The sequence below is a fragment of the Tauraco erythrolophus genome, chromosome 2 (genome assembly GCF_009769465.1).
Source record: "Tauraco erythrolophus isolate bTauEry1 chromosome 2, bTauEry1.pri, whole genome shotgun sequence".
NCBI classification, from domain to species: domain Eukaryota; kingdom Metazoa; phylum Chordata; class Aves; order Musophagiformes; family Musophagidae; genus Tauraco; species Tauraco erythrolophus.
Genome location: NC_141466.1, coordinates 52505107 through 52519149, shown reverse-complemented (window position 1 = coordinate 52519149; position 14043 = coordinate 52505107). Strand labels below are relative to the sequence as shown.

General features: G+C 39.5%; 1 protein-coding gene across 3 annotated transcripts in view; it reads left to right on the top strand.

The window, feature by feature from the left end:
- Positions 1–3995, top strand: part of EIPR1 (EARP complex and GARP complex interacting protein 1) — a 94674-nt gene extending 90679 nt beyond the window's left edge. For all 3 annotated transcript variants that reach the window (XM_086631379.1, XM_086631380.1, XM_086631381.1), the window contains one exon: positions 1611–3995. In XM_086631379.1, the coding sequence (XP_086487505.1) occupies positions 1611–1785 (175 nt within the window). In that variant the 3' untranslated portion in view covers positions 1786–3995. The remainder of the gene's footprint in view (positions 1–1610) is intronic.
- Positions 3996–14043: the final 10048 nt, after the last annotated feature.

The window sequence follows — 14043 nt, the reverse complement described above, 5'->3', positions numbered from 1 at the left end:
AGCAGCAGCTGTTTAAATGATTGAGTGGCATTCACAGGGCTCTTCGGCTTTGCTTTCCGTTTGGAGGATTGCAGCTGTAGTACAAGGCTGTTTCTGGGAGGCAGGGGGATGCTTGTGAAAGGCTGACTGACTCCTGTGAGACAGAGGTGATCATCTGTGGGTGAAGGAGCTCTAAGGTCATCCTCTGAAAACTCACCTACCCTGTAGCTACAGAATAATGTGCTGTGGTGGTGTTCCAAGAGGAGAGACTGGCTCTGTGAGGGGAGGGAAGAAGGGCTGTTCTCGGCTAGCAGAGCACAATCGATGACTTTTGGGTGGTTTGGACTTCAGAGAATAGCCTGAATCTGTTCTTATATATTTGCAATGCAAAAAAGCATCTGTCCGTCTCTCATGATGTAGGTGACTAGGACTCTTGAGTGTTGCAGTGAGAGGTGAGGTATACAATAATAGACGAGAATCCAGTGTTGGCATAGCTCTAGGAATGGAAGATAAAGTGTTCAGAGTGGTGCCTCCATCTCCTTTCCATTACTCTGGAGAGAATGGGTCCAGGATGGCAGCACAAGAGATACTGTGATGTTAAGGTCTGCAACTTCTTACCTACACATCTCTATGATTATGTATTATTTTAAGAATTCAGTTAACAACAAAGGGGGAAAGGAAGGTATGGAGCATGGTGGGAGAAAAGGTGTTGATAAAAACGTGTGTTTAAGTGCATTTAGATCATACCTTGTAGTTTAACTTGCTTTAGAGAGAGAGAGATGCTTCGTGTAGGTTCTAAGTGTCATGGTTTAGCCCAGCTGCCAACTAAATGCCACACAGCTGCTCACTCACCCTCCCCCACCCCCAGAGAAATGGGGAAGAGAGTTAAAGGGGAAAAGGGAAAGAGATGCGTGGGTTGAGATAAGAACAATTTAATAATTAAAATAAATTTAAAAGTAATAATGATAATATATCATAATATATAAACCAATAATAGTATATACAAACAAGTGATGCACACTGTAATTGCTCACCACCTAGTGACCAACGACCATCTCATCCCAGCAAGCGATCCCGAAACAGATAAGTCCTGAAACTGCAATCCCGGAAGAGCAAGAGGCCCAAAAAGAGAGCAAGAGAACAATAGAACACTGAGAGTCTGAGTGAGAAATCCAACTTCCTCGCCAGCTTCTGTATACTGGCCATGACATTGCATGATATGGAATATTCCGTTAGCCAGTTTGGCCCTCAATCCTAAATCTAAGTTCAGATCATAAGGTAGGGGTTGTGGGTCCTTTGTTCCCTCCCCCTCAGCCTATTGTGCTCCTGCACACTGGCAAGACATGGAAAGCTGAAAGAGACTTGGAAATGCACTGAAGTTGAGAGGAAGAGGTACTTTGTCCCTGCAAATGCGGTCTTTAACATTGACTCGACTCTGCTGTGTTATCTAAAACATAAGTAGATGCAGATATCTGATATAAAATATTTCCTTAGAGCCTACTATAGCATTCTTATACTTGAAATGGCAGGTTGCATACCTAGATGTTAGTGACACTTACTGTTGCCTTTTAAATCAAGTGTGTTCACAGATCCTTACCATTTTTTTTTCTTTTTTTTTTCTTCAACTGTAGGATTAAAGAGCCTGCTCAGGACAGTGTAATAGCTACATATGAAGAACATGAAGATAGCGTATATGCAGTTGAATGGTCCTCAGCCGACCCGTGGCTATTTGCCTCTTTAAGTTATGATGGGAGACTTGTTATTAACAGGGTTCCCAGAGCTCTTAAATATCACATACTGCTATAATTTGTTTGGATTATGGTGGAGTTGTTATCTTGATGTACACAATTGGTAGGTATTGTTTAGGTTTTTTTTCAGGATCTATTTTTATTAAGTATAAATGTTAAAATTTTATTAAGAATATCTGTACTAATATAAACACTTCAAATTTGTCTTTTGTATTTGCCTTGGAAAATTATGATGCATTTTCTGAAGGCTGTGCTAGTTAGATTTGGGTTTGGGGAGGGTTTTTTTGTTGGTGGTGGGTTTTTTTAGTTGGTTGGTTTTGTTTATTTGGGGTTTTTTTTTCGAGGGGCTAATCACTTTGTGAATTACAAAAGTTCTGGAGATATTGGATGTTTCCCATACTATTGCTTTATTACTTCAGCTTTATGCAAATACAGTGGATTACAGAGGTGGTGTTATGCTGATATAAAACTACGATAATGTAGGGTGCATGTACCAGAAGTGACCTACTTGTTTACAAGAATAATATTTTATCTTTCTGATATAAGCAGCCTTCTGCTCTTAGCTAGGACTGTTTTCTGCTAGCTGTTCTGATCACTCTTCAGTGTTTATAGATACAGTTGGGAATGGTCTTAAAAGGCATTCTTCATTCAGTCTAATATTTTAAAGACTTTTTCTTCCATTTTGCTTATCCTAAGAAGAAGTGTTAATTGTGAAGGTGAAACCTTCAAAATATATTTTCCATTTAAGCCTTATGGTAGTATGAACAAAGTACCATCCTATAATTTGCAAACTAAATGCAATTTTGAGCTAAGCGTTATTATTGGAAACAATATTAGTCTTCACCAAGATCTCCTATATTCTCATGTAATGTATTATCCCATGTTTATAGAACTTAGTTGTGCTATAGTGTATTTTGAGGGACTCTGCAGCTATGCCAATGTTAACCTGAAAAATCTCTTTAATATTTGTGAGTAGTCTCTCTTTCTTATCCTTTTGGCTCTGTGCAATTCTGCAGTATGCTGACATGATGTAGCAGGCTTCCAACTAAGCACAAAACATCCTTTGCTATATCCTACTCTTTGCAATACCTGACCTAGGCATTGGTGACTCTCTTGTTACAAATCCTGAGAACAGGCAGGTGCTGCCCTGCAGGAGAGAATGCACAGAAAAATTGAAATGTAGATGGAAGGCATGGTGAAACATGCCTTGTATGTACTGACACCTCCCTTCCCCTTGCATAGCTCGCATTAAGATGAAAATTCTGCTGCCTGTTCTTTGTGCGCTGAGACTAACGGCAGCAGTAATTATTCCCTGTTGCCTTTTCATCGCTATTATTTCCCATCAACTTCGGAACCTGGATATATGCGATGGCACTGGTTGTGGTAGCATTGTATAGGACCAAGCTGAAGAAATGGCAATAACACGGGATGGAAAGATCAATATCAGCCTCTTCCCGTCATTCCTCCCGTTGCTATGGCAACCGTTGGTGTTAGTGTTGAGGGACAGCCTGCTGCTCACCTCTGCTTGTCCTTACCCACTCTTGGATCGAAACATGTCCAAATGTGATTTGTTGTGTATACACAGCTGCTTCTGTGAGAACACGCTTTGAGAGTGTGACTGCTATAAGCCAAAACATCCAGGAAAGATGAAAGTTGAATTCTATTTCTGGCTTTCTTAAAGAGCTTGTTTGGAAGAATTCATAGGAGTGAAGTAATCCTATTAAGTCATCTGTACTGTTGTTTGTATTTGTGTTACGGTGCTGCCTGTCTGCTCGAGTGAATGCTTCATTGGCAATTCTGATGATCTGATTTTCTGCATTAAGATTTTCAACTTGTGCTATTTCAAATTGTCTCAAGCTGTAATCAGGCATGAGCTATTCACCTGTGTACTGTAAGAAAAATTACATTTCCAAATCAGTAGTGCTTCAATTGTCTAAATATCAAAATATTTTGTTGGGCTGCAGTTTTATACGTGGAGCTTTCAATCTTCAGACACAAAACCTTGTTGGCTGTTGTGTCTGTGTCATACCCCACACCCACCCTCCACCCCCTAAAAAAAACGCCAACAACCCCAAAACCCTGCAGTAGATCTTTAATATGCAGCAGAACTATTTAAAACTGTCTTCACATTAGCAATAAAGGTCTAATGAAACTTTCTTTTCTGTTAATGTATATGGCTTGAAGTGCGAAGGTGACGGGAAATTACGTAACTGTGTAGAATTTAGTTTGATTTTTAACATGTAATAAATATGGGACAGATTTCAGACTAATTTTTATGTTGCTGTATTTCCTTTAATACTGTAGTCTTATACAAGCTGGAAAAGTTTTGTAAGCAAATAATATGAAGAAATATTTTCTTTTGCTTTAGTTTTGTTAAATGTGTATATCACTCTATAGGGAAGAAGAGAGAGGATGAACACCAGGAAGAGAGTAGCAGGTCAAATTTGAATGAAGCACATTACAGTAGAACCAAGAAAGCAGGAATGGTCAAGTTTTAATCATTTTCAGCTATCTGTAAAGCAGGATCTGAGCTACATGTACAATGTGGAAATGACCTTCAGAAAGGGAAGGCTTTTGACAAGGTTTCATCTCAGGCTGTTAGGGAAAGCAAGCTGCTGTCAGATAAGAGGAAGGGTTCGAAGATGGTTAAATAGCTGGTTAAAAGGTAGGAAATAGAAAGCAGGAATGAATCATCACATTTCACAGCAAAAATAAATTACCAGTGAAGTCTTGCAAGGATCTGTGCCTAGGCCTGTGCTTTACAGTATACTCCTGACCTTTTTGGGAAAAGTGTTACGTAGGAATACATCAAAGTTTGCAGGTGCTGTTCAGAGTGGTAAAGATGACTGAGTGAAGAATTTTGGAAGGGCCTTACGTCACGGAGTGGCTGGATGATAAAATGGTAGGTGAAATTCAGTGCAGGAAATGCGAAGTAACGGACAAGGGAGAAGACAGTCATTTTACATAACTACGGGAGACCACCTGTGTGTGGCTATTACTACTTGGAAGTAACATCTTAAGGTTTTCACAGATCTTTAAAAATATCAGCTTAATATAGGTTAAAATTTTAATTAAAACGTTGGGAATTACTAGAAAGCAAATAGAGAAGAAAATAAATCATTGTTAATTCATTAAATAATAGGTGTTTAAATCTGTGGTGTGTATGTGCATCTTGAATACTGTGTGGTGTTCCGATTTCTTCTGTCTCAAACCCAATGTAATAAAACTGGGAAAGATTTTAGAGGAGGGTGACAGGAATGATGAATAGCATGCAACACCTGTATCAGGACAACTAAATAGACTGAAAGGCAGATGGTTGAGGAGGAATGATAAAAGTCCATAAAATCACAAGTGGCAGAGGGAGAGGATGAATAGGGAGTGATTGTTCACCGTCTCTCCTGATACCAGAACTAGAGGTTATTAAGTGGAATCTGCAGGTGGTGGCTCAAAGCATACCAAATGAGGTGGTCTCCACAGGCGTGCAGGTGAGCTATGGTACTCCTCTTTAACAACCCTTTCCCCCTGCCAAAAAAGCCAGCACCCAAAGAAACAACAAAAAAATCTCATTAATGTTAGTGTTTACGTGACTTGAAAGTAACTGAACCAGTACTTGAAAGATGAATCCATTAAAGGCTGCTAAATATAAAGGCAGCATCTCTGGCTTAGAAAATCCTTTTGAAACATGAATCGACAGACACTACAAAGAGTACTGGCAGGGAATTCCTGTGTGCTTGTCCAGTCTTTACTTACCTCCCTGGACATGTGCTATTTGCCAGCAAAGGTAGAAAACAGAAGGTAAAAATAATAACTTATTCTCTAAAGCTTTGTCTCTAGTGCTGAGACAGCATGTTGCTCCTGCATGTTCTTCTCTCACAACTGTTTCCTTTGGTCGTAAGTTGTATTTTAGGGGATTTCAGAAAACACGCATATCTCACATCAATTTCTTACAGAATCTTAGTATTATTTCTGGAAACTACCTTGTTGCAAAACACTCCTTGGCAGTAAGACTGTGGAGGTAAGCTGATTTCTGTACAGCATGGAGTGCATCACTGCTTCGGAAATTCAAATCATGGTCTAACAGGTCTCACAGCACTGGGTTGTTTCAATGTCTCATAGACAATGCTGTTTGCACAGTCGCATATCCGCATTGGTAAGCATGTAATTGTGTTTTCAAACAAAAACCTCTTAAATGATTTTTCTTTCTTTGCAGATTGTGTCCAGGTAAGAAGCTTTAATAGGTTTTGGTTCTGAAAAAGTGAATTATAGTTTCCTTAAAAATGTCAGATTGTTGATGTTGCCATCTAAAAACTTGTTTTATTCCAGGTTTGGTGCTGAAAATCTTTTCTTTGTCACCAGTCTAATATATGTGTCTGGTATGGAATTACAAAAAGGCTTTAGATGTGGTATTTTTTTTCTGCAGAAAGGGAATTATTGAAGGAGAAAGAAATTGATAATAATTTTTAAAAATTCATTTGTGCATGAATTAAATGAAGGTGACCAAAGTCAATACAAGTCTTGGCCATATAATAAGAAACTTGAAATAACAATCTGTTTCACGTGATCTGGAAAATGGTGCTAACTTCAAAATAATAAAAAAAAAAAACCACCGCAAAACACCTCAGTACTGACCTGAGCTTTGCCTGTGGTGTCAGTGCTAAAATTAGCCTGACCTGTACTGAAGCCCATGATGTTAATGAACTGCTTGTCAACGTTAGAACTAATTAAGAACATGTGGTGGATGGCTTGGGTAGACTTGATATTTGCTTTAGACCGATTCTCCTTGTCTCGTACCTTTTCATTTCACAAAGGTGAGTGGAAATAGGAAACCATATGATATGCATTATGCTCAACACTTAAATTAGTTGAGAACGGTGCTTTGTAAAGAATTAAGCTGCCTGACCATTGTATTTTCCAACTAACAATAGAAAGCATGAGTTCTGTATTTGCCTCTTCGTTTGTAATTCCCAAATCTTACAGCCTCATGCCTCTTGTAGTATTTGAGACTGAAATTCTGTAGCTTGTTTAAGATGGCCTTCAAACAGTATCATCTGACTATAGTCTGACATGGTAAGACACCACAAGGTAGATAATCCTTTGACATAACTGAAGCAATGAAAAGTAGGTGGTGATAACTGAGTGTTAAGATCAATATTTGGATACAAACTCATAATGTTATGGAGCTGCTCTTTGGCTTCATGGAGGATCTAGAAGGTTGGGGTTTTTTTTTGCTTTTCCTAGGAGATATGAAGAAAGTGCTTAAAACTTTGTTGTGGAGCATGCAATATGAATGCCATTCTGAGGCTGCAGAAAGCCTATGATTTCTGGAATAGAAAGTGAAGTGACTGAGAGAAAAGTGCAAATCATTTTTTAGAGAAGCCTGTCCTTCCCATAAAAGAGCTGCTGGGTGTGAAGCCATGGATGCTCTCCAGAACAATTTGCACATTGCTCCTGTTCATTCCACCTGCCACTTTGGTCAGTGAGGAACTACTGAAGTGAGAAGAAAAATGACACACAGAAATTTGGAGAAAAAGACAAAAGAAAAGAAAAAATAAAAGGAAGACTGACAAATACAGAGTGAAAAGTCAATTGAAAAAGACAAGATCAGGGAAAGATCAGTTTGGAAAACAGAAATAGGAAAGATGGAAGAAATTGACAGTAAATGAAGCAAAGAGAAAGATACGGGGGTAAGAAGTAAAAAAAATGAGAAGAATTTTTGTTTACTTGTTTTAGCTATGATACTAAAGGTCCTTAAAGTCTTCCATGTTCTGCCTGTGTTAACTGATTTAAGTGCTAGAGAATTGCTGGTTTACATTGCAGCATTTTAGTTCTGATATTGGAAATGGTTCGTGCAGGATAGTTGCTGTTAATTTTGGCATAAAGAAACATGTTCTTGTTGATCCGTAAGTTATTAGTCCTAACTCATAGGTTTTAAGCGGTTAGGATTTTCAGCTGGTCGTTATTGGTTTTGGAGATCAGGTTGCAACTGCTCCTGTAAGCAGTTGTCCATTTCAGTGCCAAGTTATCAAATTGGATAGTCAACCTGAGGGAATGGTACCCTGAGAGGAAGAAAATTTCAAGTGGGCTGTTTCTTGAGTCACACTAGTTAGATCTGCAAAAGCATCTGTTTATGACACACTGTTTATCCCCCTGTTTATGACTTCAGCGGAGTGTCCTAGTGAGAACAACTCAAGATAAAGTATCTGAGGCACATCCTTCCTTCCACACGGATTTACCTTACAGCAAAATAATTTTGAGCTATTCTTGAGAAAGTCCCCCCTGTTTTGATGCTGCAGCTTTTGGTGCTACAGCAGCCTCAAGTTCATAAAGGGGTTTTAGTACTCCAGCGCAGAACATAGCCTTGGGGAGAAAGAGATGAATGAGTCTTACTAAATCCAGGAGCCAGGCTCCCCATGTGGAGACACATGGCAAATATGTGGGTTGCTGTTGCCCTGGAGCTGTATCAACAGCTGCCAAGCAGCTGGGCTGAGCAGAGAGGACCTCCAATGTACCTTCTCAGCAAATTGTCCATTTATTCTGACGCTGCCCTTAGTTCAGGATTTTGGCAGGAGAAACTGTGGAAAAAGCTTTTAAATAGAATGAATTTAGAAGAGTACGGGAAACCTTGGAAAACCTGAAGATACCACAGACTAATCGGCAAGTCTAGATGAACTGAGTCCTGGAGTGGTAATAGACTTGGCAGACAAATTCTCTGAACCACTGCCAGTTTCTGAAAATTTGCAGAGGACTGAGAAGACAAGGAAGACTGGAAAATAGCAGAAATGGTATTGATATTTGGAGATATGTGGAACAGCAGTGCATGGAGTTGGATAAAGAAATGTATTTCAGAGTGAGGAAATTTTAGTCAAATTATGAATGTTTTATTTGATTTTTTTTTTTTTAGATTTTTTTTTTTGTAAACAACAGTCAAAATAGTAGCCAATATCAGAAATGATCACATCCATGCAACAAAGCAGGGATTATCCATTGTGTTACACAGAATTGTCAGAATTATAATCTAAATGTTTTATGATTTCTTTTGCAGCTTTCTGTTTTCCAAAGAGGATGGGTGGAACGTAGTATATAATGGTAAATTTAACTTGTCTTCAAACACACACGAGAAAAAAACAAACATATATATTCTCTTAGTTTCTTATAATGGGAAAGAGTTTCTGCTAAAGAAAGCAATGAACCATCCTTTGACTCTGTGCCTGGAAATTGGGACGGTGGTGGGCTAGGGTAGAGAATACCTGGAACTTGACTCTGCAGAGACTGTGAACAAGAATGACCTGTTTTCTAGCATGCAACTGGTGGGGTAAAACACTCACTTGAGTACATTCAGCCGTGTTTCAGTATACACGTATCAGTATTTTAGGCAGAAGGTACCTGTCTAAAACCACTTCCAATTATGCTACTCAGGATAATGACATACCAACACAAGCAGGAAAGTGTCTTCTTACGAAAATTAAGAATATTTCCTTATCACCAGGAGGGTTGCTCTGTAACATGTTTATTTGCAACTACAAAAGAGTTAGGCTTGGGTGTATGCATGTCTGCTGACAGCAGCTGGTAGGTAGATGGAGCCATAGATACTTTGATGCTGTTGCTTTTTTCTGCAAGTCAATCTGGGTAAAATGAGAGAAATCTGGTAGATATATTATTATTGGAAAATCTGTTAGGAAAAGCACAAATGAAAGCTTCATCACAATGGGAGCTGTTTAATCCTTCGCAAAGCAAATACCAGAAAGCTTCAACAACTGTTCTGACCATCCTGTCAGATGCGAGTGACAGTTACTTGGATTCGGTTTCCTAGATAGATGCATGTTTCTGATCTGTGTTTTAATCATCTATTTTCAGTGTTAATGCCATTTGAATGTCTTCAATCTATTGTTTGAATGACTTGGATAAATGCTGTACAATTTTATGTTGCAGTTCACAGGCACTTCTTGTAAGACAGAGGAGAAAGCTGTTTTGTTTTTAAGTCCTCGTGCTGCTGTATCGGGAGGTATTCTGGTTTCGATTCCTGTGACCTGTACCTCAAGGCTCAAATCACAATTTAAATTCTACAGATTTTGGACTGGTCATTGCTGAGGGCTGAGAAGAGCTACGGATGAAGGCTGAGCATGACTGATGTATTCGTATTCATCAGAAAACAGAGTCAGCTGGAGAGAACGAGGGAGTAATTGTTGGAGTTCTCCCTCCCTCACTGCTTGTGCAGAAAGACATAGGCTGCGGGGAGGAAGCTACCTGAGGTTATTAAGATTAATACTGCTGGAAATTCCAATCAACTCACACAAGGCTGCTTCTCAAGGCTGTCAGATGCCTACTGCCTCCTCTGATTCAGGCGGGGCCACATCAATTTCGAATTTCCCAACAGAGATTGCTATGATTTATGAGTTTAGGAGGCTGATAAATGTGGTTAGTTGAAGTGTTCATGAAATAATTGAATCAGAATAATTTCAGTCAGCTGTGCTCAATTTATTTTCTCTGATAACCACAGGAGGGGGCAGTTTTGGATTGGGAGCTTCATCTCAAGGATTCCTATCACAGGAAAGACATTGTGGAACCTGGAATAAGAGCAACTTAATTTTGCTGCCAGGCTTGTATGACAGCCTTGTAAGCTGACTTAAGACCCATCAGAACTGGAGAGTAAGTACCTTGAGCTCTTCTGGTTTTGCCCATGACAGAGGCTGATTCAGTTCTGCTTTATGTATTGTGAGATAATGTCTGCTGGGAAGGATAAGAGTTTTACTGTTTAGTGTTTGAAAACCACTTTGCTATTCAGTTGGGAGGGTGTTCTTTACACTTGTTTGTAGCAAATTATTTTCAGATTACAAGTTTTATGAATATTTCACTTCTGGATTTTGTGAATTTTTCTGCAGTGCTGATCAGTATAATTTCTGTCGTTACAGCAAAGGGAGCACCCATGTGTCCCTAAAGAGTGTTATATGAAACTTTTAAAAATAAATTTGTCCCTGTGAGTTTATCATTTGTCTGCTGTAACTTTCCCACATAGCCATAAAAGAATGACGTTTTGGGTGGATTGTCCTAGAAAGAGTACTGAATGCAAAGGGCGCGGTAGAACAGGAGGGTGAGCAGGATACAGTGTTGTGATGACTGGCTGAGACTGACGGAGATTGGGAAAGCCTAGCAAGCAGAGCTAGGCAGCAAGTGTGTTGCAGACAAATATCTTCGTGTTATCATGAACAAGATGTTTACAATTGGGAGCTGCAAGCAGGGAAAGGTATGCGGGAAAAGGCAGTGGCTTGTGCCTGTCTGTGTTAGTTCAGGTATCTTTTGAAATGTGCAAAGAGACTCTATACAAGCAGGATACAGGTGAAAATTTAACAGGCTACTGGGTCTAGCACTAGTGTATTGCCCGTGTCTAGTTAGACACCGGAAGTGAATTTTACTGGCCAGAAAGGTGTCTGTAGGCTGGAGAAGGGTTGTCTTCTGTGCTGCTTGGAACAGTTGTAGAGTTGCCATCTTTCAGCTCCATTTATCACATTAGGATTTTATACCTTTGCATTTTGGTGTCTTTTCCCTATTGAATCCTTGAGCTGCTAATGTTTCCCACTGCAACAGTATTACCTCTGTCTGCAATTTTATGTTTATCGTGTGTGGCTTTTCCCCGTAGACTTTCATACAGCCTTTTCTCACAACTCATCAGCCTTCTCAGAAGTCGTTACCAAAGCTGGGCAGCATGCCATAGATGACAAAGGGTTGCCGAGAGAGCAGCTTTCCCAAGAGTCCTAATCTGTGCAAGATAAAAACAGACAGGTTTATTCTATGGTAATTCCAGGACTGTAGGCTGCCACTGGAGATTTGTGTTACCCCAGATGGTTTGTATCAGCATGGATATCCTGATTATCATATGACATAACCTGGCCTGCATATGAACTATTCTCTGGAATACAGTATATGATGGTAAATTTAACTTGTCTTCAAACATACATGAAAAAAAAAAAACCCCAAACATATTCTCTTAGTTTCTTATAATGGGAGTTTCTGCTAAAGAAAGCAATGAACCATCCTTTGAGCCTAGAAATTGAGGTGGGGGGCAGGAGGAGGGGTAGAGAATACCTGGAACTTGACTCTACAGAGATTGTGAACAAGAATGATCTGTTTTCCAGCACAGCTGAAGAGCTGTGGGTAGGTCCTTTCACCATGTAGGGAACAGCCCTACGCTTGCACAGGAGGAAATAAATCTCTCTGAGCTGTTATTCTCAAAGTTCCCTTGCCTTGGAATTCAAATATTTTAGGATTTTTCATAAACATAAAGTTTATGTTATTTTATGTTTTTTCTTTTTTTTTCTTTTTTCTGTCCGTGACCTTCATTTTGTGGGGAGGCGTGAGTCATAATATGGGGGAACCAGCAGGATTTGGAGGTAAAGTATTCCAACTGCACAGAAAGATTTGTGACTCTGATGTAAAGTGGTACATGCTTTAGAGCCCGTTATGGCAATCTGTCGTGAGGTAGATCAGACTTAGGTGTTTCAGACACATTGAGCAGCTGTGTTGAAGAATCTGGTGCACTCAGCTTGTATTGGAAAATAAGTGATATTCTGAATAACAAAGTCCTGCCAAAATTCAGCTACCCAAGTTTGGTGACTTTTCTGTGAGTACATGTTAATTTCTGGTAGTTCTTTGTCTCTAATGGTGGTTCCTTTTGTCTCCAGATAATTTGATACCATCCCTACCTGCTGTAACTTATTTCTCTAGATTGTATAAATGCCTGTTTTGTATAGTTTAAAGAATGTCCTATGAGGTGCATATCTCTTGGCGACGTGCTCAGTATTGTGGCAGCACTATCCTATCCAGGACTACAGTAGAAGTAAGTTAACTTAAGATAAAAGCATTTACTAGGGTTTTACCTACCTTCTTTTTTCACTGCTCAGCAGTTAGGAAGCTGCTTCCATGAAAAACTCTTGCTGAATCTCCTTGCTGAGATCTCTTTGCTGTGAAGTGCGGGCTGTATCAGAGAATGGTGGGGAGGACATTGTGAAAAATCTGCCGTTTTAGTTGCAATGTGGATATAAACCACAGAACATTTTCCAAATCAAATTTAGATTTGGGGCTTAGTGTAAAACCAGGGCAGAAAATAACTACGTTCTATGCAGAAAATGTTAATAGAAAAAGTCAGGATTACAGTAATGCATTCTGTGTGGTCTTTGAGTAGAGAACAGCAGAAGGGCATGTGGCTGGACTGTCTCACTTGTGGTTTTGCTTCTGCTGCTGTGAAAAGCATTTTCAATACTTGCATAATTTAGAGCATGACATTATGATTTTCAAAGCTTCAAATTGGAGTAAAGCATTTACATAATCTAATTAAATCATGTAAATGTTTTATGATAATATTCAAGTAAGTGCAAAACTTGTTCTGCAGATGCGTCCCATTCTTAGGCCATTGGGGAAACCCGATGTATGCATGCAGATGTATATTTCTAACCCTGCATGCTCGGGGAGGTCAACAGGGTACTTACCGAATGCTCTGTTCTTAGTATAATCTCCAAAGCCTGCTTTGCAGAGCATCATCTTTCCAAGAAGCTTGAAGGTAGACGGGTACCAGAGGGAAAGGCAAAGCAGATTTAAAAGGCTACTTGCAGGCTCTTATAATTTGAATGAAAGCGATGCTACTGCAGTATGTAATAAATTGCTTCCATTTCAGTGAACATTAAAATAATCCCATGGTGACCCTCTTAGCAGCAGCCCTGCCACATGTAGTATCAGATCTCACAAAGCATGCGTTGTACTTGGATGGGAAGCTACCAGGGGAAGCCCCACAAATCTTCCTGGTGACTGTTGGGTTTGTTTTTGCCTCTGGCTGCACTAACTCAAAATATTGGAAGCACTTGGCCAGCATCCATGATGAGGGATGCTGTCTTGTAGTGAGATTATTTAAATAATATTTTTTTTATCAGCACGTTCTCACTAAGCTGTCTTCAGCAGTAGTTCTTAGTGAATCCTGTCTTTGCTTGGCCATACGACTGCAATAAGCAAGTGAATCGAATCCTAGTTTTCTACATGTAGCCAAGCTAATGCTAAGCTAGTACTAATGAGACTTTTTTAGAAAGTACAGCACTGCTTTGCTAAAATGAATTCTTGTAATTGGCAGAGGTAGGTTCTTCAAGAACAGATCCCTGTCTGCTTTAAATAAGCTCATTGCCACTGACTTTTTATCAGTGCCATGCTGATACTTATGACAGAAATGTGTGTGTACACATTGCCAGGTGTTCTGTGCTTTCACAGTAATTATAATAGTTAGGAAGCACTTGGACATTATCTGTGCCAGGCTGTTGATGAAGCACATGTGCTGTTA